A 25,830-nucleotide genomic window follows, 5' to 3' on the forward strand; every position below is an offset into this window, starting at 1 on the left:
ATTAAAGCAATTTAACCATTGCAGCGAAAAAAAAAAAAGTTTTAACCGTGGCATTTCTCACTTCTCTCTCGACTCTGAGATAATTTGTTTAATTTTCTCAAATTTAAAATTCTTCAAATGTAATAAGTATCATCATCGTATACATCAAATTGATTTTTTAATACTAATAACTAGTTTCCATAATTAAAATAAAAATCATATTAATCCTTGACTAATCCAGACTAGGTATCTAATTCCAACTTGATTTGCAAAAAATTATATACGTTGCAATTTTCTTCACAAAAGAAAAACTTAAACTCATAACATTATTTGATTATTAAAAAAAAAGCACCAAGCTACTTGAATTGATTAATTAATTGTTGTTGCAGGGTTGTCCATTTACCTTTCAATGTTTTTTGTTTTTAACAATAATAGGAGTTCAATGCAATTTTTATCATCATATATATTCCTTCCGTTCAAAAATGTTTAAAAATGTAAGGTATTTTTAATTAAATCTCATTCTCCAATAAAGTAACTACCTACTTTTAAACTAACCCCATCTTTCCATATTTATCTCTATTAAAAATTCTATAAAAATATAAAGTCACTATTAATAGAGGCATTTAAAAAAAAAAGATAATAATTACACCTCGAAAGACTAAATGTTTCACATTTTTTAACATTTAATTCTTTAAAAAATACCTTACATTTTTTAATTAAGGGAATAATTTCCAACCAGAATGAAATGTTATAAATATTTGATTAAAGCTCGACCAGGGGTATGAGGTCACAAAAGTCATTTAATTTCTCGTATCATTTAAATTTGCTTGAATAAACCCAGCTGGTTGCATTGCTGGTGATAGAGCCTGGTTCAACTGGTACTCAAATTCGAGCTGCAGTAATGTCAGGTGGTAAAGTTTTTACCTTAAAAAAAAATCCCCCAACCTGACTTGATCCAAATTCTTATGGGCTCCATCAAAGTCCCTTCAACTCAATGTGCAGCAAGCCTTGGATGTCCCAGCAAGTATTTAACATAGTTGTATGCGCAGAGCTACGTCGAACACGAAATTACTGGTTAAATTAGCACAGTCCCTTATTAATTGGGTTATGTGCCTGTTGATGTGAACTGTGAAACTATCATCTCCAGACTTCAATGGGCACTTCAAATCCTAAAATAGGTTGCCCCGATCTGGGAATGCAATAGCAAACATAATGGAATGACGAGGGGGAAAAAAATCCTTTTTTCAATATGAAATGTGGTGCGTTTTTAGATGAAACTGAAAACAAAAAATAATTACTATTATAAACCATATGAATATATAATTACATGCGTTATATATATCATGCATTTGGATATTCTTGTAATAAAAACATACTATTTATTTTAACTTCCTTACTGCTACCAAACGAGACCTATCCATCCATCTAGCTGCCCTTTAATTTAATATGTTTATACGCGGCTCAGGGTCATTCATTTGAGGCGAGATGTACCTGATTTATAAAGTTGGTAACATGAATTAACCCATGAGCTAGCTCGCAATAGGTTGATATAGCCCACATCTTATATAGGTTGTATTCTTGCCAACAAGCCAATCCGCAGTGGGTTGCACCAATATAAAATATTTTATATATTTTTTTAATTTTAAAAATTATAAATTTATAATAATGTTAGAAGCTTTATTTATCATTAATTATTAGCATCACACAATTAAACATAAAAATACAATTAACACGTAGGAGTCTAAAAAGTAAAATTAAATTTGACTAAAGGTTAGTTGGCTTACTTTTTTTTTTGGTTGGCTAAAAAATTCTGAATTCATTGAATTAAATCATAAATAACAAAGATAATACAAAAAATAAAGTTAAAATTTATTCAAAGCTTGATAACCTAGTGACTCATAATGCAAAAAATAAATGGCTACTCGTGCTTATTTGAAAATATTTTACTCCAGAGCCTTTGTTTAAGTGCACGCTATGCCAATGCACTTGACTAATCATGGATTTATAGCTATATTGGCTAATTAAATGTGACAAGTAATAATGAAGATAGATAATAGGCACATAATTTAAATTATTGCAACAATTTGAATAGTGGTGATGATTTCAAAATTGAGAAAACAATGCTATGATTTTTGTTATTCTTTTTAATAAGACGGCCAACTCATTGCAGGCCAAAATTGCTGTGCATAAAAAAATAAATCCATTTTTTTTCCAACCCAACCCACCTTTTTTGTGGGTTGGTGGGCTCAATCCATGTTACTGACTCTACTAATTATTAATATTTTGATGGGCAATACTTATGTACTTAACATTATATACTTAATATATTTTTATTTAATTTTTTGTTAAAAAATATATTTTTATTCAATTAAATCATAACATGTAATTTTAATATGTTCATAATATTAATAATAAAAATTTATTATAGAATAAATAATTTATAAAAGATGTACATATCTTGATTTAATTAAAAATAAATATCTTAAATATATAAAGTATATACTTTTTTTCCCTATTTTTATTGGGAGAATATTATAAGTAAATGGAGGAAGAACCTTTTTGTAAAGCCCAAAACAGGCCCATATAATAAGCAGCCGTTTACCCCAAAAAAATTTAAAGAAAATTGTTTAATTAGTAATATATAAATGTACTAAATGCTTGTCTCGTGAATACCCAAAAAAAAAAAAAGGAAGAGCTTTGCTACTGATGTTATCCTACTTATAGAGAGAGAAAACTGCTTTTGTGCACTGATTCTTTCAAAGGCCTTTGTGACATCAAGTAAGAACAGTTTTGAGGTCAATCTTTGTTTAATGTATAAGTTGAAGATATATATTTGAAGTTTTTTGATGTGCAATTAGAAAGTCACTTATGAACATATTTATAATGAAATTAATTGATTTGCTCATTTTATCCATGACATAGAAGTCGAATCTTATATTATGAACTAGCCTTCAAATGATGAATGCAAAACCCTGCTCCAACTTAATATGCATTTATGTTATAGTGACACTCAGTAATCCCCTATGGAAAAAAAATATTTATATACGTTTTTAAAATTTATTAGATTATTAGAAGATTATCCATAAGTCATGTTTACGTACAAGAATGGTTAATTTGCTTATAAAATTGCTTAACCCCCCAGAACTTACAAGTGATGCGTACAAGCCACAGTTCCAAGCTGGTCCCTGTTAACACAGGCTAATATTGAACTTGGAATTAACTTTATCATCAACCTAAACCCTGAAGGCTGGTTTAAGCAAACGAATTCGTTTGTTATTAATTCAAACTTCAATAATGCAAAAATGTTTTAATATTTAATAATTGTTAAAATATATATAAAAAAATTAAATGAATATGAAAAATGAAATAAAATAACGAAGAGCGAGGTTTCGAGTAAAATTTCTCCGTTGATAATAACTTTAGCAGCACATTATTCTTTGACGTGAAGGAGTAGTGTGCACAAATATTACGCTTTTATAACTAGTTATGAATGATATAATGCATAAAAATGTTTTATTGCTGTAATTTTTTGACCTATGGCTTTATAATTTTTGACACTTTGCAGATCGATTGATGGCGGTGAAGAATTGGTTTGCCAAATCTAATGCGAGCAGGTGAGTTGCTAAAATTTTTTTAAACTGAAGATGATGGTTGCTGGCACTTGTTATCTTAAAGGTTGTTGGGAAAAATATAATTTTTAAATTTAAATTTTATGTTAACTACAGATTGAATGTTTACATTTTAACTCAGTACAGCATAAGTTTACATTTCTTTTATTTATTTAGAACAAGCCAGTAGTTCTTATAATTTTTTATCTCTCAAACTCAATCTTTATAATTCATTAACTCATTAAACTATAATGATCAAGTTGTACTTAGAATCAAAATTCAGAGGTTAAATTAATAATTAATGAAAATATTAGGATTAAAAATTATATTTTTCTATTTGATATTTTGTATATATGATAAATTTTATTGGATGCAATTTAGATGGCTAGCTTTTTATGCTCCACATCTTTGCTTCCAATCAACATGTCCAGATTAAAAAATAAAATCACTACATGTGAATTTTTTAAATATTATTTATATTTATTAGTGCAATTTCTTTTTATCTTGTCTTTATTAATAAAATGATCATTAATAACTTAAATTTTTTAATTTTAATTTAATAAAATAAGAATATATTGAATATATAAAACTATGAATTATCCTTCTTCATATTTATTTATTTCACGTCACTTCGTCGTTGTTGGTTTCTTTGAATGTAATATTATAAATGAAGAGTCGAGGGAGCTTCAAAGCTCAAGTCTTGACTAGTCGATCGCGAAAGAAAGCGCGAAACTGAACAATAAGAATCAACATTATTAATATGGTAGTGAAAGCGAAGAACCCTACGAAGAACTTTGAACGCCGACTGGTCAAGTTTCATGAATTGCCGGAATACTTGCAAGACAACGAGTTTATTTTGGACTATTACCGATCGGAATGGCCTCTGAAGCACATTTTGTGGAGCGTCTTCTCATGGCACAACGAGACCCTCAACATTTGGACGTACGTTACCTCTTCTTCTTCTTCTTCTTCTTCTTCGATCTCATTAGCATATTCCGATATAGCAGTCGGGATTATTAGTGAATTGTGTCATTAAAATACGGAGCCGTTTGGATTGACCGGAGTTGGATCGATGTGGTTGTTTATGCAGGCACTTAATCGGTTTTCAGATATTCGTAGCATTGACGGTGATCAGCTCGACGGAGACGGATCAGATCGGGCTCCTTGATTGGGTCTCGAAGTCCTTATGCTACTCCAGGTACTGTTGCGGAGGACCTCTGCGTCATTTTGTTGTTTGTTTACGGTTGTTTTGGGGGCATGATGAATGATTCAGGGAATTAATATTTAATAACATCTCACTTTGGAGGATTGTGGCGGCGGAACAGAGCTCCGGCGGTAGGTTTCTTGACGCCGACGAACGAGAGTACCTGCTTAGGTGGCTACTCATTCCCGGTTAGTTAAAATTGCTATATTATTGTGAAATTTTTAATTCGGTTAAACAATAATAAATATCGTACAAATTGAAGTTTCATATTTTAGATTATACTTTTTTTCCCCTATTTTGAGATGATATAAAAATCTGAACACGACTTCCATGCAAGGATGACACATATAAATGGAAAAAAGTTGAAACTTGTCAACTATCAATAGTGAAGAAACATGCTTCCTGGTGCCACAAGCACTTTGACGAAATTAGTTCCTTTACGTGCTCACTCTGTGATCACTTGGTTTTCATTCAAGTGTTTAGAACATGTGTTCTTTTGTCATTACTTCAAAGCATTTGTTTCTTACACGTTTGCTGACAGCACAAAGCTTTTAGTAAATGTTGCTTTACTCTTATCATTGCAAACTTTTCGAGTTAAGAAATCTGCAGGGCGGTCATGCTCATTCAACACATCACAAACAAAGATCCATTTATTCAACACACACGCACATATACATAGCCTACATTATTCTTATTCACCTTATATATCATCCTGATTATTATTTCTCATACATTCTTGAAAAGTGTGGATAATTTTGACCTGATAACAAATTCAACGGACGTTAATTATTTTATTCACCTTATTATTTTTATCCTTCTAGGAATCCCATTTAAGACACATTTCGGAGTCGTCAATCCTTGACAACCTCAAAGAACATGGTGCAGAACAAATTCCCAGGTGGCCATGGTTTGTTTTCTTAGCTGGAGCAATGACCTGCTTGATCTGCAGTTCTCTGTCCCACCTCTTTGCATGCCACTCCAAACGCTTCAACCTCTTCTTCTGGCGTCTAGACTATGCCGGTATCTCCCTCATGATAGTCTCCTCCTACTATCCCCCCATTTACTACGCCTTCTTCTGCAGCCCCACCACAAGATTCTTCTATCTAACCTCAATCTCTGTTCTTGGAGCCCTCGCCATCATTGCCCTTCTCTCCCCTGCTCTCTCTGCGCCTCAGTTTCGATCCTTAAGAACCTCCTTATTCCTCACCATGGCCTTCTTAGGTGTCATTCCGGCGACTCATGCTGTTGTCCTCCACCGGAGCAACCCGTATATATTTGTTGCAATTGGGTATGAACTTGCCATGGCTTTTCTCTATGTCACAGGTGCTGCGTTTTATATCAGCAGAATGCCAGAGCGTTGGATGCCTGGAGCATTTGATATTGCAGGGCACAGTCATCAGATTTTTCATGTGTTTGTTGTTCTTGGAGCGCTTGCACACAGTATTGCCACTCTAGTTATGTTGGATTTCCGAAGGTTATCGCCAACCTGTGCAAATTTATCTAAGTTTATTGGCACACGTCAGATATTCATATCATAAGAGGTTGTGACACCAATTTATGCGTAGATACCCTGCATATAGTTGTCTGTTGTATCCTGTGTCTGTATTTTTTAAGTTAGCAATCCATTCTGCGGTATAATTGCATTATGATCCTAGAAAGAAATAACCAATTATTAAATTAAAAGCAGTTATCAATTGTTACTGTATATGAGTTTTTTTTTTTTTTTTTAGATAGACTGCATATGAGGACTTTTAGAAGCTTATGAGTATGATGATCATTCCATGGCTCAATATCTAGAAAGGTTTCTGGTGTTTCTTCCCTCTGCTTTCAGCCGGTTTTGCCCGCTTCATTGATCTGTTCATGACTTCACTCAACCACCGGTTCCTTGGTCTCTACAAGACCGGATTAATGGCCACTTCCAAGTTTAACTCATCAAACCAACTAGTCTAGTCCGGTTTCTTAAACACAGCATTTAGCCAAATCCAACTGACCCCAAAACAGACCCACAAATTCACTAGTCATCCCTTCATGTCTAACAATTCAAATATAATTTTCACAAACAACATAAGTATTATTATTACACACACCTAGCACTTGTTTGATGCCTGATACATCAATTCTGGAAACAAAATACATTTACTATGAAATCAAAGCAAACAACATAAGAATGAGACATCAGGTTTTCCAGTGCACATGCTAGATAGCATGTCTTCCCCTGTGTCTCCAAATAGTTAAAGGACATCGTTTTCTCCTAATCTGCAGCTAAAAATAATTAAAGCCATGAAAAAATATACTCGATCACTAAACCAGACATCAATATGATTCTTGATAATTCCACCTTTATAGATAAATACCAGTGGATGATTTTTTTTTTTTTAAAGGAATCAAACAGCAGTTAAAAGGAGTAACAGTTGATGATTTACAGGTAAATTAATGACATCAAACCGAAAATCTCAAGAACTTGGTTCTTTGGAGATAGAGAGAATGAGAAAGACACACAAGGGAACCACTGCAAATGCCGCAATCTTTAGCAATTCTTCAGTCTGTGGGGTAATCACTCCAATCCTCGACCAGTCTCCACTGTACCTGAAACAACATGTGAAGCATACAAATGAGTCAAATTAAGAAACTTCAATTTCTGCTCAAAGCAAAGGAAGCTTTAAAAAAAAAAAAAAAGCCAACCCGGCATCTATGAACCCCAATCCGAATACTGCAATGGCCGTGCGAGAAAGAATGGATCTTGAAAGACTTAGTGGGAATAAGGGTTTTTGGTGGGTCGTGGGTTTCTCTTGTAAATCCCTCTTTTTGGCGAAAATTTTTCTGATTTTTCTGCCATTTTCGTTTACAGGTGGATAAGAAGGAGTAAGGCTGGTAAAGACGGCGCAACTCACCGGCATTAGCATTTCCTCTCCTCTACTTCCAAGTTCCAACTTTTCAGACTTCATCGCCTGATACTTGAATTCAGGATAAAAGTGAAAATTTCATAATTGTTTTAATTTAATAATATAATGCTCTTACAATTAAAAAAATAAAATTGATAATAAAATTGAATTATATAAATATTAATATGATATCTCAAAATGATATAATTACACTAAAGTTTTACAGATTTTTTTGTTAATAAATTTTAAATTAAAAAAATTATTTTATCTTTATTGATAATTTATAATTTTTTCTTTAATTTTTATAATTTTTTAAAAAAATTATATTTTTGAATAAAAATTATGAATAGAATTTGTTATTTAATTTTTTTAATAATAAAAATTACACTTAATAAATTATAATTTTTTATTTCAACTCTTGTAATTCACAGAATAAAAATTATTATTTTTAAAATAAAAGTTATGATTGGAGTTTTTTAATGACAGATGTTAAATTCAATAAGTTATGATTTTTTATTCAACTCTTATAATTTATAAAATAAAAGTTACAATTCATTAAACAAAAGTTATGATTGAAGCTTATTATTTTTTACAAAAATAAAATAATATTTTTACTAAAAATTATTAATAAAAAAGTCTATAAAAACTTTATTAGAATTAGAATATTTTAAAGGATTAAATTATTATTTATGATTAAAAATTTTGAAATTAGTCATCTACATCTATAAATTTACAATTTTTATTGCGCTACAGTAATTTTTTAATTATTAATAAAAAGGTTTTTTAATTTAAATTAGATCTTAAATGTTAAATTTTAAATTTTAAAAATTTATAATTTTTATTTTAAATTTTAATAAAAAATAAATTTATTTATTTATTAATTATATTAAAATTTAAAAAATAAGTTATGTTTTCTTAACACACAAGTACCAAGATGAATACGTTATAAATTTTGCATATAGTAATTTTAATTTATAATGTATAAATACTGACGTATAGTTATGCAGTAATATTCCTGGATATCAAACTATGAAACGTTGCTAGAAATTCTTTCGAATTGCTTGACAAAATTTAAAACTGAATAAAATTTTTATATCCAGTGAATTATTTAATGTATTAAATTAAAATATATTTTTGTAATTTGCATCAGAGACCATGGAGGGGCAATGACTTCAGTTCCTCTTCTAGCGGCTGGGCCTCTTGCCCAGCTTTTATCCAGAGACTCTGCAGGAAGAATGAATTTCCCCTGAGCCATGGCGTATGTGGCTACGACGCTGTCGTTTGGCCTTCGTTTGACCTCTCCTACGACTCGTGTTTCTCATGGTTCACTTCAATTCGCTCCATTGAACAATGCGAAGCCGCTGAAATTTTCTTCGTCTAGTAGCATTTCTGGGGTTGCCTCACTTCTTCCACAGAAGCTATGTTCGCTAACGCCTCACCCTCAGAGGTTTCAGCCTCTCACCGTCGTATCCGCTAAAGGCTACAAAATGAAAACTCACAAGGTCTCTCTTCCTCTTTCCATCATTCTCGCTTTTATTTGTGATTTGGGGTTTTACGGTTTTTATTTCAATTTTAGTTCATTGGAGGTAAGGGCAAAGAGAAGCTAAGTCTAATGCTAGCTGATTACTCTTACAATTCACAATTTTTCTGTGGATTGCTCATAAATTGGATTGGAGGAAATGGCATTTATTATTGGGGACATTTTTTAAAAATATTTTTTCTGATTTGTAATTGAAAAATGTGTCCGTGTAAATTTTGAATTTCGCTAGTAGGCATCAGCAAAGCGATTCAGGGTGACAGGTCGAGGAAAAATTGTGCGTAGGAGAGCTGGAAAGCAGCATTTGCTGGCCAAGAAGAACACAGAGAGAAAATTACGGCTCTCAAAAATGGTGAGATTTGTTTAAACTTCGTCTATTTTAAGAGTTGAATTATCAAAGTGGACTGCTTCTTTAACTGATCACAAGTTCATCTCAACTTCATTTTGAGGGGTTTTAGAGTTCATTCTAGTTAGGTTGGAGATTGTTTAAACAAGGCAATTGATTGCAGAGTTCAGCTTGGAACGCTGTACAGTTCATTTACCATTTGACTAGTTGTGGCTTACCTCTATAAATTTTATATATACTCTTCTAACTAGTTCCTATACACTTGTAATCTGGACTTTAAAGATCTTTGATCCTGATAATTCTTAGTCTTGTGCCCTACCCTTCGTTACCAAAACATATGAACTAGATGAATCTTAAAGTTTTTATTAACTAGATGGTCAGCCGTGGTAAGATGACTGCTAGTACACTTTTCGAGCTATCAGATAAGGCGAGGTTGCAGTCACCTTGGTTATTCATTGCCATAGTTTGCTGGTACTGTAAGACTAGAATCTGTTTCAAGAAGTTATTTTGTTCTCTTTGGACCTCAAGAATTGGATGACCTTGTTTAGGACTAATGTCTTGTTTTTTTGGTCATGATGACTAATGTCTTGTCAACATTTTTGCTTTGGGTTGGGATTATTTTCTGGTTGAGAGTTCCTCTCATTGTGGGATTAAGATAATGCGAGTGGCCCTCTGGGCTTCGAAGAAAAAGTACGTGGGCTAGTTTCTCTGCGATTCCTTCTCTTCCTTTTTGACTTCACTTGAGGAATGAATGAAGGAGAAGGACCTATGGTATAATGCTCTGTGCTATGATTTTTAGTTCAAACAAGCTTGGTTTTGGCAGAATGAACCTTCTATTGTAACTACTAATGTGTATCTTTTCTTGTCTAAACATCAAAAGATATTCAACTAATAACGTGACAGAGGTTAGTAGGGGACTTCGATTATTGAAGTGCTTTACCTCACCACCATGGCTCTCAAATCGATTGCTTCGAGTTAAAAATAATCTTTGGATTAGTATCAAAGATTCCTGACGAAGTGGTTGGAAGTGTGATCCTTCTCACCCTCATTCGTTTATTGAAAATAAAGTTCCACTACAAGATATTGTCTGTGCTGTGTCCAGAGACTTGAAGCCCAATGGGTTTTTGTGCGAGTGCGTCTTGGAGATTTAACAAGACTATTCATGAGCCTTCACTTGACAGTTAAACCTTATGAATTATGGAGGCAATTTCAATTCAAATGATTGCTCAAGACTTGGAGAAGTTGTTTATACCGGAAATTTTGCCTCCGTAGAATTTTCTATCTTTGATCACCATGAGTATTTTGCTCTATATAATGCCACTAGAAATCATCAGGCTCACTTTCTCTGGTCTAACTCTGTTTTTGGTCATTTACAGCATCCCGTCAGCAGGAGTGATTATGATAATGTGATTGGAGCCTTGCCTTATCTTAAAGTGAACAGACAGGCTACATAAGAAGAGGTTATGTTTGTTTGTTGTAACTTCCTCCTCCTCCTCCTCCGAATTGCTTTCTATTTTCCCCCCCAAACAGAGTAACATAAGCCTGTGATGAAATTAATTTAACAAATGGCCAAATCTTGTAACAAGCGCTTTTAGCAACTTCATTAGTGTTTGAGACTGCGCTTTGGCTGATGATTCATTCCGTGAGGTGATGAGAATCGCACACTTGCTTCAGTTGTTTTAATTTTCAAGTAAAAATCGTGTGTTTTTTTTTTATCGCTTTATTGGAATATCGGTACACCATGACAGGACATTTGGTGTAGGTTAAGGGTCCGTTTGAATTTCAATTAAGTATAATTAATTATAAAAAAATAATTAATATGATTAATTTTAATTATAATTAATTACGTTATAACATGGTTATATTTGTATATTATTTTTATGAAATTAATTTTAAGAAAATTAAAAATATTTGGATGATTTAATCAAAATTAATTTTAGATATATAAATTATCATAAATATGTTACTTTTGAAAATTAAAATATTCATAAAGTTATATATAATATTATTAAATTTATTCAACTTTTAACAAGTAGGGTAAAATATATTATTTAACTTATATTCCTGATTAAATTAAGGACATGATTCTGCATATATATTTTTTTAATTTTTTTTAAATTGTGTATAATTATACATAGTTTATTTCCTATATTATTTAAATTTCAAGATTATTTAAAAAAATCTGCATGATAGACCACGTTTCAATAGCAACAGGAGCATGATGATGTTGCAAACGTTTTTGCAAGGAGGAAAAAACAGTATATATATATTTATGTGTGTGTGTGTGGATAATTTTCACTTTCCAGAAACCACAAGCCATGCACAGATACATAAGGGCATATTTGCGTTATTAAAATTTCACACGCCATTAATATGCCAATGGATAGAATCGATAGGTAAAAGCAAGAGTAAATCAAATTCCTTTAAAACGTAGTTTAGAGCCTAGAATCGATTAATGAAAAAGCATCTGCAATAACAATAACTTGAACTTGTTTATGCATTTAAACAGTTATTCTTTTACAGCACATAAACAGAGTAATGATCATGCCCATAATCTGAGTAATGATCATATAGTATGGTTTATTATATGTTTTTATCTCAATTAATAATTTTATATTGGAACCCTATATATATGGCATGCAATTTGAAAAATAAGTTGTACTCTTTTCCATCTTTATTAAAACATTTTTAATTATTTTACTGAAATTAAATAGACGTGATTAAATTATTAACTTTGTTTAAAAATAAATTAAATTTTTAATTTTACTCCTATTTAATGAAAAAAAATTCAAGATTGCATTACATTCTCATTTATAATTAATGAGCTTATACAAGGGTAATATTGAAAAAAATGTAATTAATACTTGACCAAATCTCTTATATTAAGGATTCAAAAAAATTCTAGAATGTGCTACAAATTGTAGTTTATTATAAATTTTATATTTTCGCATTGATTAGAAAAATATTCATATTTTTTTAAAAAATAACTTTATATCTAAACAATTCCTATTTAACTTCTGTACCAGGCCACCAAATTAATTGCTAAAAATTATTTTGTTTCTATCGTATCAAGAGCAGCCGCTTCTATTCGACAAATGCCAAAAACCCCAATAAAAACGTGCCCAGATATTTACAAGCATTTATGTTTTTTCTATTTATTTGAATATTTGATGAGATTAAGCAACAACATATCAGGCATCATCAATGTATAATATAAAATTTATAAAAAAAATTGTTCTATTTCATTATAATTGTTAACATCAACTCTTGCCACAGTATTTTATTGAGCTTGCCTGCATCATTTTTCTTTTTATATTTTCAAATTTTTTTTATACCTGTTAATACTTTTTTTTCCCCCTGAAACAGAGTTTAGACGATAAAGAAATTTATACTCTCTGTTGGAAAAAAAAAATCAATTTAATAGTTAATTATTATAATTTTTTCTTAACTTGACAAATTGTGTATTGACGCGGAAAAAGTATCTAGTTTATTTAATGTCAACATCATCAATGAGAATCATTCTCGGCTTTTCCTTCTTGTGATTGCGACAAAAGAAGATGTCGATAGTTTTGGCCTATACATTTAACCATAATTGGTTAATGTTCAAATTCACCTAACTTAGATGAAACTTCTTTTCGTCCACAGCTTAGACCTTCAGATATTTTAGTGGCATGCTAAAGACAAAAAACTTTAATTTAAAATCATTTGTTAAATTTGTTTGTGTTATCTAGTGACTTGACCATGAGATATATATATATATATAGTAATGGAGGAGATATTATATTTTATTTGTTTATTGTATTATAAAAATGACTATGACAGAACGAGGAAATATGTCACAAGTAATTATATATGAAACAAGATGAATTAACAATTTTTTAATAATATTTTTTAAAAAAATAAATGTGCCATTGCCTTATTTTTTATTTATGGCAAAAAATGTAAACGACTTCATCAATTAATGAGATGGTGTAATTAATTCATCCATTTGATATAAAATGTTGAATATAAAATGCCTAAATTTTTAATATTGCAGAGCATAGCGTTTTCATTTTCCCCATAAACCATAACAAATATGGTTGCTGGATGAGGCAACATATTACCTTGGCAGTGCTTGAGAAAGGGTGGGAGTCAAATTGAACCGTGATATTTGGATTGAAAAGGTCATATTAAAAGAACAATATCACAATTATTACTAGGTATAGGTTTTAGTCTAGTCTCAAATATTTAATCCAACAATTAGTATCAAAGTCACAGTTATGTGTTCTCTTTCTCACAAAGAATATCAGCTTATGCTTATATCGAACAGCGAATAGAAACTCTTTTATATGTTATAAGATCAATAATAAATGAATAAATTATTTTTTAAATTTTAGATCCAGAAACACATAGTCTCTTAATTTGTTTATTATTATAAATTTTTTTAACTTTTAAAAATGATATAATTTGGCCGCTATCGTTAACAAAAATTCACTTTAACTATTAATTAATTAAAGAATGACTTCAAATTTTAAAAATTTTTTCTGGTCATTTTTTCTATTTTTTTGAGTCATTGCCTATTATCTTAGGTCCTTTATTGTGATTTTTTTATTTTTTTGGTAATTTGTAAGATTTTTTTATGTTATTTTCTAGTCAATTAATGATCAAAATCAATCTTTGTTAATGGTAAGAGTTAAATTATACTATTTTTAAAAGTTAAAGAAATAATTTATACAATAAACAAGTTCAAAGTTTATGTACTATCGAACCTAGCGTTCATAAAATAATATGATCATTTACCCTAAGATAAATGAAACTTGGTGAAATTTATATTATCTTTTATTTATTAACAGCATAAGTAAATACATAATGAAAAAGAAACACTTAACATAGATGATTATTAAATATTCTGTTCATTCTGTCCCACTTTATAAGATAATTTTTTTAAATTGCACATAACAATAAAGTTAATTAAATAAAATTTGAAAACTCGTTTTTTGAAATTATAAATGTTTAAAAATACTCTACACTTAATACGGGAATGAGATAAAAAATATATTTAAAAAATAATATAATGAAAAGTAAAATATGGAATAAAATTTATTAACATATTATTATTTTTAAAATATTTACTTTGCTGATATCGGCCACATGGTAGTATTTTTGTCCAGGTTTAATTAACATGACAAAACCATCAACTAATCTTTATTAATACAAGATCTCTTTCCATGGCCAGCTGTTAATACAAGATTTTTACCATAAAAAATTTATAACTCAAATAACGCCAATCCATTTTTTTTTAAAAAAATCTCCTTTTAATTTTGGCCGTCAAATTAAAAATGTTAGACCAAACCAAACACCGACACCGCCGTCATTTAAAGCGAAAGATAGGACCCACATATGTCCATCAAATCATCGTCCCGACAAAGCACGATGAAATGACAAAAACCTCCAAGCTAATGGCGTCTTATCCAATTTCGTTAACATGATGATTCTAGAAGATGGAGAGAAATTTTAAAATTTACTAACTTTATTTAAAATTTTAAAAAATTTATTTTAAATGAAATAATTTATATTTTTTATTAAAAATAAAATTTTTTTTAATCAAATCTCATTTTAATAAAATAATTACTTATTTTTAATCTAACCTTATTTTTTTATATTTATCACTATCAAATACTCTACAATAAATATAAAATTAAATAATTACATTTTAAAAAATTAAAAATATTTTATATTTTTAAATATTTAATTTTTTAAAATATATTTTATATTTTAAATAAAGAGAGTAAATATGATTTTTTTTTTCCCTACAAATAAGACCAATAAAATAGTTGCAAAAAACATTAGGGTGTTTTCGGTAATTATGGAATCTGACACGCACGCGCCACACATTCATCACGTGCCCGCGGTAGTCTTTCCATCTTTTCAAGAAGAATCATCAAATATTATAATTACGGTTCCAAATCCACCTCCTCCTTCTTTTAATATATTTAGGGTTTTTGGAATCTCCGGTCTTTTCCAAGCCACCTCCTTATGACTACTACTTAATTCGTGCTTCGATTCTTGGGCTCGTTGAAATCCTGGCATTTCTTCGCTGCTCTTTTATTGTTTGTTACAAGTATTGATGGTTCAGCTGATGAAATCCGGGAATCTGCTTTCTGGCTCTGAAACGGCACCGTGCCTTGACAAGGTACCGGTGAAGTTGGAGATCGAGGACCCCCTGGAAGAAGAGCATGGGTCTCTTCGCAAACGTCTAAAACCTTCATCTGATCAATTAGAGGTTTGGAACTAGTTGATTTTATATTCGTTTAAGGTTTTTTTTTTTGGGCACATTTTAATGGTTTTATTTTAATTTAATTCAGGTTTTTGTTGGCACATTTTTAATTTTAGTTTGTTTGGTTGCTGAAAATGATCTGAATTTGTAATCAACATCGGAAGATCGTGTGTATGGCTTCCTGTATTTGTTGTTCAGCCTGGGATAGTCATTTATCTTCTTTGTTTGAGAGTGGAAGACCGGGAACTTATGAAGTAGTTCTTGTTATCATTCTCCAACTATTTTGTTCTCACTGGCAACTTATTGATGTTGTAGGGTCTTTTATAAGAGTTATGCTCATATTTTTCTTTTTATAAAATCTCAACTGATTTCGTAGGTGGTTATTGCTGCTCTGTAAATTCCTGTATCCCGGAAGAAAATTTCTGATTGTCCACCTATTTAGTATTTACTTCATATGCAATTTTATTGGCCAAAATCTAGTGGATGACGCCGATACGTGTTTACAATTCTATTGTCAACTAGTTACAAAAATCATCCTATTTGGTATTGGCACAAGTCTCTATTGAATTTTGAATATCGTTCCACATTTTGGGTAGTAATTGGAAAGTCCTAATTGTACTTAGTTGTCACTATGACGGAAAGATTTCTGTGTTTCTTTTATACATCTATATAGCAGTATATGGCATGCCTTTTGAGGCTTTAATTGTCTTTTGGTCTTGCCTGTATAAGTTATTTCACTAGGCACCTTTTATAGCACATTGCATGGAGTTTAAAAAATAAAAAATGAACTGTGGCGTGCTACAAATTTTGTATTATATATTGATATAAAATATGAAATAGTTATGATTGACAATATTCATGTACTATATTTAAACTATTTTGGGAGATCATGATAAAATCTTCCTTTTCCTAAACAAGGTTCACTCTCACAAGTTCACTTGCCATTATGAAGATCTAATGGTTTGAACATGTGAGATTTGGTGGCAAAGCTGTTGGCGCTAGACTCAGAGGTCACTGTCAACTGCATATTTATATGGCTAAGATATTAGAACATGCACTTTGATTACAAGAACTATCTGAATCCTTTTACTACTTTCTAACTGGGAGTTTTTTGTTTCCAATCTATAGGATGTAAATTTAATATGCTTATTTGAAACTTCTTTTCATTTTGTGCATGATCTCTCCAACTGGTTAGCAACTGAGTGCTTCAACACATGCATCTATTAGCTCTCCTTCCCCATTCAATATTCTTGATGAGCCTAGCCCTTTGGGTTTGCGCCTTAGGAAGAGCCCTTCACTGTTAGATTTGATCCAGATGAAGCTTTCCCAAGGTAGTATATCTATTGCAAGTACACAAAATGAAACTGTAAGCTCTGGAGTGAAGCAGGAGAGTGGAGGTGTTGCTGCATCTGGTACTACTGACAAGCTTAAGGCTTCAAATTTCCCAGCTTCACTTTTAAGAATTGGTTCTTGGGAGGTATGTTTAAGATGCGACATGTTTGTCCTTTATTTAGACAATCTTCTTTTTCCATTAATTTGGCCTGGCTGAAAATTCTATCTGTTGCAGTGTAAGTCAAGATATGAGGGTGACCTAGTGGCAAAGTGTTACTTTGCTAAACATAAGCTTGTTTGGGAAGTTCTTGAAGGTGGGCTTAAGAGCAAAATAGAAATTCAGTGGTCAGACATCATGGCAGTTAAGGCAAATTGTCCTGACAATGGACCTAGCACATTGACTGTTGTGGTAATTTATAGCTTGCCACTTGTTGTATAGATACAAAGACTTATGCTGGATTATATTTCAGTGAGTCATTTGTCCGTTTGTGTGTTGCAGCTTGCTAGACAACCTCTTTTCTTCAGGGAGACTAATCCTCAACCTAGAAAGCATACACTGTGGCAGGCAACGTCTGATTTTACTGATGGACAGGCTAGCAAGCATAGGTATATTATGCATTCACTGTTATCCTCTGATATGTGGACATGGGGCTTATATTTCATCTTTTGGTTTTAATTGGACAACCATGTAGGATATTTAAGTTCGGTAGGAAATATGGCGTGTAATTGACCTTGAACATCTGCTACGATTGGGAATTCTGAGAATGTTGTCCTGTCTTGTATAAAAGAAGAGAGTTCTAGTTGCAATGTGATATAGGATTTTTTTAAGGGGTTCTTTCTGTTATCTGGAACGATGTCATGACAATATATACTTTTTAAAGCTCTTTTATTTAGTGTTGATGTTTATTGGAAGGCATCTTTTATTACCTATAGCAATTTAAGTTTGCTCTATGATTGCATTTTTCATCAAAGTCCTTGTTTTCCTACATTTTTCGAGGTCATGATGTTTATAAAGTCCATCTTGTGTTATTTTTAGGCAGCATTTTCTGCAATGCCCCCAGGGGATGTTGACCAAGCATTTTGAGAAGCTTATTCAGTGTGATGTGCGTCTCAATTTCTTAAGCCGGCAGCCAGAGATAATTTTGGATTCACCCCACTTTGATTCACGGCCTTGTGCTTTAGAGGACCCCAGCAATCTCAAAGATCTCGACCAATTTTCTGCCGCACCTTGTTTTCAGCACAGAGGGTCACCTCACGCATCCCAATCATCGTTTAAGATTGAACGCAATGATTATCCTGTCATGACATTGGATCATCAATCGCAAGAAGCACCTTCCCCCAGTTCAGGTACTAAAAGAATTTGGCTCACTTTTTTGTTCTCTCATAATTCCGACACGCCCTAGCATTGAGAAAGTAAGACATAAAAAGAAGAGCCACACAATAAAATCACATCACTTGGCTTCATAATAAGAACACAATGGAAATGCCAAGTTCTTTCCTGGAGGACCTCCGTTACCAATGCAGTTTCAGGCTTTTTAGTAGCTCTACATGGTCTAACTTGACAATCTCCCTTAGGATTTCCCATATCTACATGTCCCTGATGTCATCAATGGACATTATGGATATGATGCGGATGTCATCAATGGACAGTCTGTCTAGTGTCTACATGCTTGGCTTCTTGATGAACTACAACTGACTAGCCAGTTGACTCATTTCTGTAACTTTTTACTAGTCCATTTTTGTAGGCGGCCTTCGTATCTCTAAAGCTGACTTTTGTTTGTGTTCATGCATGCTTTTAGTTGGTGTTTTATTTTTCATTAATTATTTCTGTCTTCTCCATATTAAGTGATGGACTTTCTTGCAATTGAAGGGAGTGGAAGTTCTGAAACCGATTCGAAGCACCCAGGAAATTTGGATCAGATAATATTTCCTGGACTCCACCCTTCTATGTCGATGAGTGATTTTATGAACCATATCGAACAGTGCCTTTCAGAACAAATAACCTCCAAGAATCCAACCTTTTCCATTGGAAGACCAGAGTACAAGGATATTCTCGAAGACATCACACAACAACTGCTCAATGACAATCAAGTTACAGCAGACTCAGATGAGAAATCGCTTATGTCAAGGGTCAATTCTCTCTGCTGCCTTCTGCAAAAGGACCCTTCAGTTTTGCAGAACTCAAATATAACCGATGCATCCACTGCTCAGGGCTCTCAAGGTGGATCAGATATTCAACTCAACCACACACTTGTATCGACACGGGACAACGAAAGCACCACATATGTTAAGGTTTCTGAAGAGGACACGAAGGATGTTTGTGATGGTAAGCAGGCAACCAGTATGTCCAGGAAAGATTCGTTCGGAGATTTGCTTCTCCATCTCCCACGAATCGCATCTCTTCCGAAGTTCTTGTTTAACATATCAGAAGAGGATGGAGACAGTCAAGCCAGATAGTTTTTCTCATGTTTGACATCATTTGTCACTTCTCTAAATGGGCAAGAATGGAGGTGTATGGCAAGCTTTCTGATCATTGTAATATCATGCCTCCGAGTCTACGTGTAAGCTTAATATTTCTACCTTGGGCGACCACTAGGATTTTGAAAATTTGTTTTGATGAGAAGTCCTAGTAAAGCTCCCCCTGTAAAAAAATGTGTAATTATAGGTGTTTACGCGCTACTTTTGTAACGTATGTCTTGCCTCCAGTATCTCGTTAATAGTGTATCGGCTTGCAAGTAAATTATGTAATATGTGCCATCTAATTAAATCTCAGGTGTGCGGTTATATGTTTTAGCAATCATATGTTTGTACACCCTGTGAAAGGGCAGAAAATGGGGACCTGACAACTTTTCCGACTTAAAATTGCAGCACCTTTTAACATTAATATTTTTTAATTAAATTGCGCGACATTATTATATAGTCTTTTTTATTAGTTATCTTTTAAAAGGTTTTTTTTTTATAATTTATATATGTCACTTTTTCTTCTTTTTGTGTGTGTCATTTTTAATGTTTAACTCCAGAACTATATTTTAACAAATTTTAAAAAGAAGTGTAACGTTTTAATTCTCAATAAATTCTTTTCACATATCAAATCATTCTTTTTTAAATTTAAGAGTAAAATTGAAAAGTGATTTATTTTTAAGGTAATTTTATTATTCTAACTAACTTACCTTGATTTTGATTAGTTAGTTAGAAATAACTTATAAAAAAGATTGGGGGAATATATGGGAATGGAAAATGTTTCAAGAAAACTACATAGAATCGAAGGAAATAATAATTTTTATTACTTATTTAATCACATATACATAATTTCAGTTGTTATATATGACCATGCATAGATGTATAATTTGGGATTGCGTTTTCCATAATTTGAGTATTATACTTCCCAAAGATTTGGGAAAATGAATTTTAATGTTTAGAACTCATAAATAACGCAAATTCCTAAAAAATTTATATATTTCCATAAAAAATGGGGAAAAAAAAGGAGTTGATAACTTCTCTATGTGTATTGCAATTGAATCACATAATTTAGCAGCAAACATGATTTCATCAAAGTGAAACAGACAATACATTAATAAAAAAAATGTACATATCCATTTGTTTTTTTTTTTTTTGGTCGTAAAGGTGAGTGTTTCGTGTCATGAGTTCCTATAATTACTTTTACACTCTTACTTTTACCTTCGTGTGCGCGCGCGTGTCTCTATACAATCGTGCCTTGTAGGATTAAAGTGGTTTAATATTTTTTTTCCCCCACGGTGCTTTCTTTCAAGACGTGTTTGACACTATGTATTAATAAAATTAAGCATTTTTTCTCTTAAAATATTTAAAGGAGTAAAAATCACCCTTCATTAATATTTTATTGACTCTACCATTTTTTATTGATAATACATGTTCTTTGAATTATAAAAACTTAAAGTTTTGTTAAAATAAAATTTAAAAAATACAGTCAAAATATTTAATTTTAAATATTATTATTAATAAATATTCATAAAATTTATAAATTATTTTTTTAAATATTAATAGTTCAAACTAATTTCTTCAAAATTTATAAATAACTTGTAAATATATGCAAAATTTATAAATAATAATAGTAACTAATATTTTCAAATAAATTGTACAAAAGCAAGAAAATTAATACTCCCTCCATTAAAAAATATAAAGCATTTTTAATCAAATCTCATTCTAATAAAATAATTATTTTTCTTTAAACTAATCATATCCTTTTATGTTTACACCTATTTGATAAAGTGTTTTATCTTAAAAAAATATAAAGTAACATATTCGATAAGGTCACTTTTTTTTTAAAAAAATAATGATTATATCTTAAAAATTTAAAATAATTTACATTTTTTAACATGCAACCATTCAAAAAATGTCTTACGTTTTTAATGGAGGAGTAATAATTAAGTCCTTTAAATATTTTAGGTCATCCTTTATAACTTTTTGATTAATTAGTGATCTTTCTTTAAAATATTGTATCACTCAAATTTAATATTTTAATATTTTATAACTTTGTATTAAAAAGGAGGCAATGAACCTCCAAATAAATGGATAAAAATTAATATTATCATATTAAATTTGTAACTCATTTGTCAATTTTAAAATTGAAAGTATATTGCACTATATGAAAACACAGATTAAAAATAAATAACACTTCAATTCTAAATATCTATTAATTTAACAGTTAATTGATTAAAAAATTACAGAAAATCTCATGAAAAATTTAAGAAACTTAATCAATATTCATTTTCTTAATAAATTTTAAATATTTTAATAATATTTTTTAAATTTTATTTTAAAAAAACTTTAAGGTGTTTAATGTTTTTAAAAAGAGTTTAAAAATAAATTAATACAAAAAACATGTCATGTCAGAAAACAAAAGAATTAAAAAATCATTAAGAGAAATTTTTGCTTTTTTAAAAAATGATTTAAGGACTAAAGTGTTCAACTTGTTAGTACAAAATACATAACACTTTACAAAAAAAAAAAGTATAGGAAAAATGAAAATATTTGACGATGATAGACCAAATGACATGACGCATATATGCATAACATATTAAAACCTCTACTTGGCAAACATAATAATTGCTTTATTTCTCTCTGCACGAAATAATTGTATCGTTTTGAAATTAAACGAAGAAATAAACAAAAAGAAGTTAAAACTAGGAAGACAAGCTGAGGCAAAAGACGCAGGGACCATGAGTGAGGTCCTGATCGCCAGACTGAAATCGCTGCAAGCATGAACTGTGATAGACATGACCGCAGGGGAAAACTGACACTTCAGGATAAAGATAAGAGTCCTCTCCCTGTTCTCCAAAGGGTGAGACTGCAACATCTTTCTCACATAATTCACACGTCCAACCCAGTAGGTGTCGTTGACTCTCTGAACAGAACCACTAGGTGTTAGATGTATATATAACCTTGAAAAATTGTCCAATGACCAACATAAAGTTCAATTAATTACATTCAAGTCTCACTAATTATTATAAAATCTATTAACAATTAAAATAAGATCATTTATTTAATTTTTTTTTAAAAAGAATTACATTCAAATATCACTAATTATTATAAGGTCTATTAACAATTAAAGTAAAGTCATTTATTTAATTCTTTTTCAAGAAGAATTACATTCAAGTCCTACTTAATTTTTTTTTATGATACTTCAATGTGATTCTCTTTTTTTTTTTTGTCCATGCTATTGGGTTTTTTTCAATTGACAGACACAAGCAGAAAAACCTTTTTAAAAACTGTTATAATACTTTGCTGGAAATTAAAGACACCTCTATGTGTGTGTCATGTTAATCCAGATAAATCTCAGGTGCTAGTGAGATATGTACCTTTAGTTATCCCATTAATTAAGTCATATACATGTATATGTAAGTTCACAAAACATGACTAAGAAGCAAAAATATGAAACTATATTGTTAATTTTTCGCATGGAAGAAATATAGTTAAATTAAGACCCAAAAATAGGGTGTACCTTCGCATCTAATATAGCACGGGTGAGGTTCCACAACAGGCAGGTCATCGGCATCTTCTAGATGTCTATTTTTAGAAGATTCTTCTGAAAGTCTAACATTATTTTTCATTTTCTGATCTCGCGGAACTTGAGAAGAAGATGAAGCATTATTGGCTTCACTCTTAGGTTGACCAAATCTTTTGTTGGCAATTATCCGTTTCTCTCTGTAATAATCATGGTTCTTTGAATGTGATTTTGTTCCGTTGCTTTTGTTTGGACCCTCTGAAAGTTTCCTTGATCTGTTCTGCCCAATTGTGAGACTAGATGATGAAATGTGGACTTCACTATCCCCCATTACTTCAGAGCGATTGCTGTGACGCGTTAAATGTTGACTTTTTTTATCTGCAGAAAGCAAGAAAAGAAGTGAGATGCCTGTACAAGATTTTTTTTTTTTTTAAGAAGCTTTTGCGTATAAGTGACTTGGCAACTGTGTGAAAGGGGGTTGGCATTTTAAACACACGCAATATATATAATTTATAAAAAGATATGGCAACTCATTTTTCTCATTATGCACACCTCATAAGACACAGTATTTTTTCTAAACAAATGTTCTAGTTGCGAGCTTAACATTCCATTTTTTTTTTTAACTAAAGTCTATAACATTAACAATAAAACGATTACACAAACAAGCCTTTTAATGTGTAACACTTCAAAGGCCCAAAAGACACCCAAGTATTACATACTCATTCCATTGTGGAGACTGAATTGTCTTGGAATCTCTATGCTTTAGAGTTATCTTTAATTATATTTAATTTGTTGACCTTTTAAGGAACTCACCAAGTCACATTTATATATTTCCCTTCTTCAGCAGGCCGCAGATATATATATATATATATATATATACAGCATTGAATTTACCTGCTTGATACTTGGAACCAGTTACTCCATTGGGCCTAGCTTGTGAAGCCTCAACTTCTTTATCCCTGCTTCTCAGTCTCGTAGCAATTGGTGCATCATCGAGATTCAAGAGTTGAGCCTCGCTCTCCTTTCTTTGAGGAGATGAAGCACATTTCCCGAACCATTTTCGGTTTCTCATTTTTGTTCAGACAAATTTATCTGTACAGTTAACAAGTAGTAATTTGCTAAGTAAACGCTTCTCCAAAGTACACGACCATACATTAATAGACTAACGAAAGACCACTCATCACAATAACCGTGCAGTGTCAGTGCGTGTGTAATACGATTCCGCAATTCACAATGCAACTTTATTTCCTTCTTATAACTAAGAAGAAAAATATTTCTGGGCAGAGCAAAGATTTGTGTATGGAATATGAATGAGATTCAATTAATTTTATTTTAGACATTTAAGATTATTTTATCAGGGTTGTTTGAATAAAGATATTGAATATCCATTAAATTATTTAGAGTTTAATTAGATTTTCTTATTAGTATCTTTCTTACGATCATTTTAGATTTTTTTTATTTTCAATAAATAGAATATCTAGATATATATAAATTTAGATTATCTTTGTTATCTTTTAGGATTAGATTAAGATTTGATTTATTATTACTTTTAACATTTCTAGGATTCTATAAATAGTTTGAGGATTTTTCGATTGTATTTAAATTAGTTTTGAATAAATTGAGTTGAATATTAAATTGTCTCATTTCTCTGGATTTCTCTTTTTTATCTAATTCTCCTCTCTCTGTTTTACATCGGCGGTGGTTTATGTGGATAAAACTTGTTTTCACATCCGGGCCTAAACAAACCTACCAATATTGGGCCAGTCTAAATATGCATGATCTACCTGAATTCCCAGCTTTGTAGGTAAGAGCAGAAATATTGAGACTATGGTTATCTATAATGTTATAGATATCACTTAATGATAATGTGATTATTTTCATGATCTCTTGAATACCATAACAATAACTTGTAGTTTCAAAATAAAGGAGATGTAGTGAGTAACTATTATCGTAAATTCGTATTACTGCCCGTATTTACATTAAGTATAGAACATTAAAACTGAACATGGAGGGACCAAAATCCTTTTTCAACCTAATTTAAAAAAAAAAAATCACTGACATATTATTAACTCGAGAGAGAGATAATATTGTTAGTCCATATATATTTATTGGACCGGAAAAAATCACTAGCACGAAGGAAAATTACCAGGAAAACGAAGTAAGATCAAAGAAATCCCAGATTGCGCGAAGAAAATCTTGTGCCGTCAATCTATTCTATTTCGAACCAAAAACTGCGCAAGAAAAAATCCAAACTAGTCAGTCTCTCAAATCCTCGACGGTAAATAGAAACGTCGGAAAACAAAATCGGAACAAGATTTCTGCAATCACATACCAAAGGCGAGAAAAGATTAAATGTTTCTCGTCCAGGGAAGAACAACGACGGCGAGGACAAGGACAGAGAGTAGGTATTTCGCTTGCTCAGCCCGATAGCTTGCCCTCGGAGTAGCGAGCTATGTGAGATTATGAGGGGTTTTTAAAGGTTGTGTTGTGGTGGTGGGACCTATAATCTACATCCCAGAGCAAGTTTTTTTTTTTTAACAAAAAAAAATGAACCGGTCAAGTAAAATAATATATTTTATTATTTAATAAAAAACATTAAAAAATATAGTAGTTAAAATCAATAAATTTTATAATTTAATATTAAAATGCACTAAATCTACTTTAATAACGTTTATTTATAAATAAATTTTATTAAAATAGATA

At 31.1% G+C, this 25,830-nt stretch overlaps 5 protein-coding genes across 5 annotated transcripts; 3 read left to right on the forward strand and 2 right to left on the reverse strand.

The window, feature by feature from the left end:
* Window positions 1-4,306: 4,306 nt before the first annotated feature.
* LOC129320842 (heptahelical transmembrane protein 2) lies at window positions 4,307-6,450 on the forward strand. Its single transcript, XM_054966496.1, has 4 exons — window positions 4,307-4,529; window positions 4,678-4,785; window positions 4,913-4,979; window positions 5,613-6,450. Exons 1-4 carry the CDS (start codon window positions 4,348-4,350, stop codon window positions 6,327-6,329), a joined length of 1,074 nt encoding a protein of 357 aa, XP_054822471.1. The 5' UTR covers window positions 4,307-4,347; the 3' UTR covers window positions 6,330-6,450.
* On the reverse strand, window positions 5,422-7,736 carry LOC129320844 (uncharacterized). Its single transcript, XM_054966498.1, has 2 exons — window positions 7,474-7,736; window positions 5,422-7,377 (listed from the first exon to the last, which is right to left on the reverse strand). Exons 1-2 carry the CDS (start codon window positions 7,734-7,736, stop codon window positions 7,245-7,247), a joined length of 396 nt encoding a protein of 131 aa, XP_054822473.1. The 3' UTR covers window positions 5,422-7,244.
* A 1,087-nt stretch (window positions 7,737-8,823) lies between these two features.
* Window positions 8,824-11,239, forward strand: LOC129320843 (50S ribosomal protein L35, chloroplastic-like). The gene is made up of 3 exons (XM_054966497.1): window positions 8,824-9,175; window positions 9,446-9,562; window positions 10,933-11,239. The coding sequence occupies exons 1-3, from the start codon at window positions 8,927-8,929 to the stop codon at window positions 11,008-11,010; spliced, it is 444 nt and encodes a 147-aa protein (XP_054822472.1). The 5' UTR covers window positions 8,824-8,926; the 3' UTR covers window positions 11,011-11,239.
* Window positions 11,240-15,508: 4,269 nt separating this feature from the next.
* LOC129319221 (uncharacterized) lies at window positions 15,509-19,937 on the forward strand. The gene is made up of 6 exons (XM_054964220.1): window positions 15,509-15,818; window positions 17,008-17,289; window positions 17,380-17,553; window positions 17,644-17,750; window positions 18,181-18,491; window positions 19,015-19,937. Exons 1-6 carry the CDS (start codon window positions 15,663-15,665, stop codon window positions 19,599-19,601), a joined length of 1,617 nt encoding a protein of 538 aa, XP_054820195.1. The 5' UTR covers window positions 15,509-15,662; the 3' UTR covers window positions 19,602-19,937.
* A 2,276-nt stretch (window positions 19,938-22,213) lies between these two features.
* Window positions 22,214-25,569, reverse strand: LOC129319301 (uncharacterized). Its single transcript, XM_054964326.1, has 5 exons — window positions 25,460-25,569; window positions 25,274-25,358; window positions 24,022-24,219; window positions 23,125-23,505; window positions 22,214-22,527 (listed from the first exon to the last, which is right to left on the reverse strand). Exons 3-5 carry the CDS (start codon window positions 24,197-24,199, stop codon window positions 22,307-22,309), a joined length of 780 nt encoding a protein of 259 aa, XP_054820301.1. The 5' UTR covers window positions 24,200-24,219; window positions 25,274-25,358; window positions 25,460-25,569; the 3' UTR covers window positions 22,214-22,306.
* Between the last annotated feature and the right edge of the window lie 261 nt (window positions 25,570-25,830).

This window comes from Prosopis cineraria, unplaced genomic scaffold, assembly GCF_029017545.1.
Source record: "Prosopis cineraria cultivar Desert tree isolate PC_DT_omini unplaced genomic scaffold, ASM2901754v1 PC9, whole genome shotgun sequence".
Classification (NCBI taxonomy): Eukaryota; Viridiplantae; Streptophyta; class Magnoliopsida; order Fabales; family Fabaceae; genus Prosopis; species Prosopis cineraria.

Coding starts and splice junctions, on each gene's coding strand:
- LOC129320842 (XM_054966496.1), top strand. CDS start 4,348: ATGGTAGTGAAAGCGAAGAACCCTACGAAGAACTTTGAACGCCGACTG. Junction 4,530..4,677: donor GAGACCCTCAACATTTGGAC/GTACGTTACCTC, acceptor TTGTTTATGCAG/GCACTTAATCGGTTTTCAGA. Junction 4,786..4,912: donor AAGTCCTTATGCTACTCCAG/GTACTGTTGCGG, acceptor GCGGCGGAACAG/AGCTCCGGCGGTAGGTTTCT.
- LOC129320844 (XM_054966498.1), bottom strand. CDS start 7,736: ATGAAGTCTGAAAAGTTGGAACTTGGAAGTAGAGGAGAGGAAATGCTA. Junction 7,378..7,473: donor TTGGGGTTCATAGATGCCGG/GTTGGCTTTTTT, acceptor ATGTTGTTTCAG/GTACAGTGGAGACTGGTCGA.
- LOC129320843 (XM_054966497.1), top strand. CDS start 8,927: ATGGCGTATGTGGCTACGACGCTGTCGTTTGGCCTTCGTTTGACCTCT. Junction 9,176..9,445: donor ACAAAATGAAAACTCACAAG/GTCTCTCTTCCT, acceptor TTTCGCTAGTAG/GCATCAGCAAAGCGATTCAG. Junction 9,563..10,932: donor AATTACGGCTCTCAAAAATG/GTGAGATTTGTT, acceptor GGTCATTTACAG/CATCCCGTCAGCAGGAGTGA.
- LOC129319221 (XM_054964220.1), top strand. CDS start 15,663: ATGGTTCAGCTGATGAAATCCGGGAATCTGCTTTCTGGCTCTGAAACG. Junction 17,751..18,180: donor GGACAGGCTAGCAAGCATAG/GTATATTATGCA, acceptor TGTTATTTTTAG/GCAGCATTTTCTGCAATGCC. Junction 18,492..19,014: donor AGCACCTTCCCCCAGTTCAG/GTACTAAAAGAA, acceptor TTGCAATTGAAG/GGAGTGGAAGTTCTGAAACC.
- LOC129319301 (XM_054964326.1), bottom strand. CDS start 24,199: ATGAGAAACCGAAAATGGTTCGGGAAATGTGCTTCATCTCCTCAAAGA. Junction 23,506..24,021: donor TGGTTCCAAGTATCAAGCAG/GTAAATTCAATG, acceptor TGCTTTCTGCAG/ATAAAAAAAGTCAACATTTA. Junction 22,528..23,124: donor GTGCTATATTAGATGCGAAG/GTACACCCTATT, acceptor GGTTCTGTTCAG/AGAGTCAACGACACCTACTG.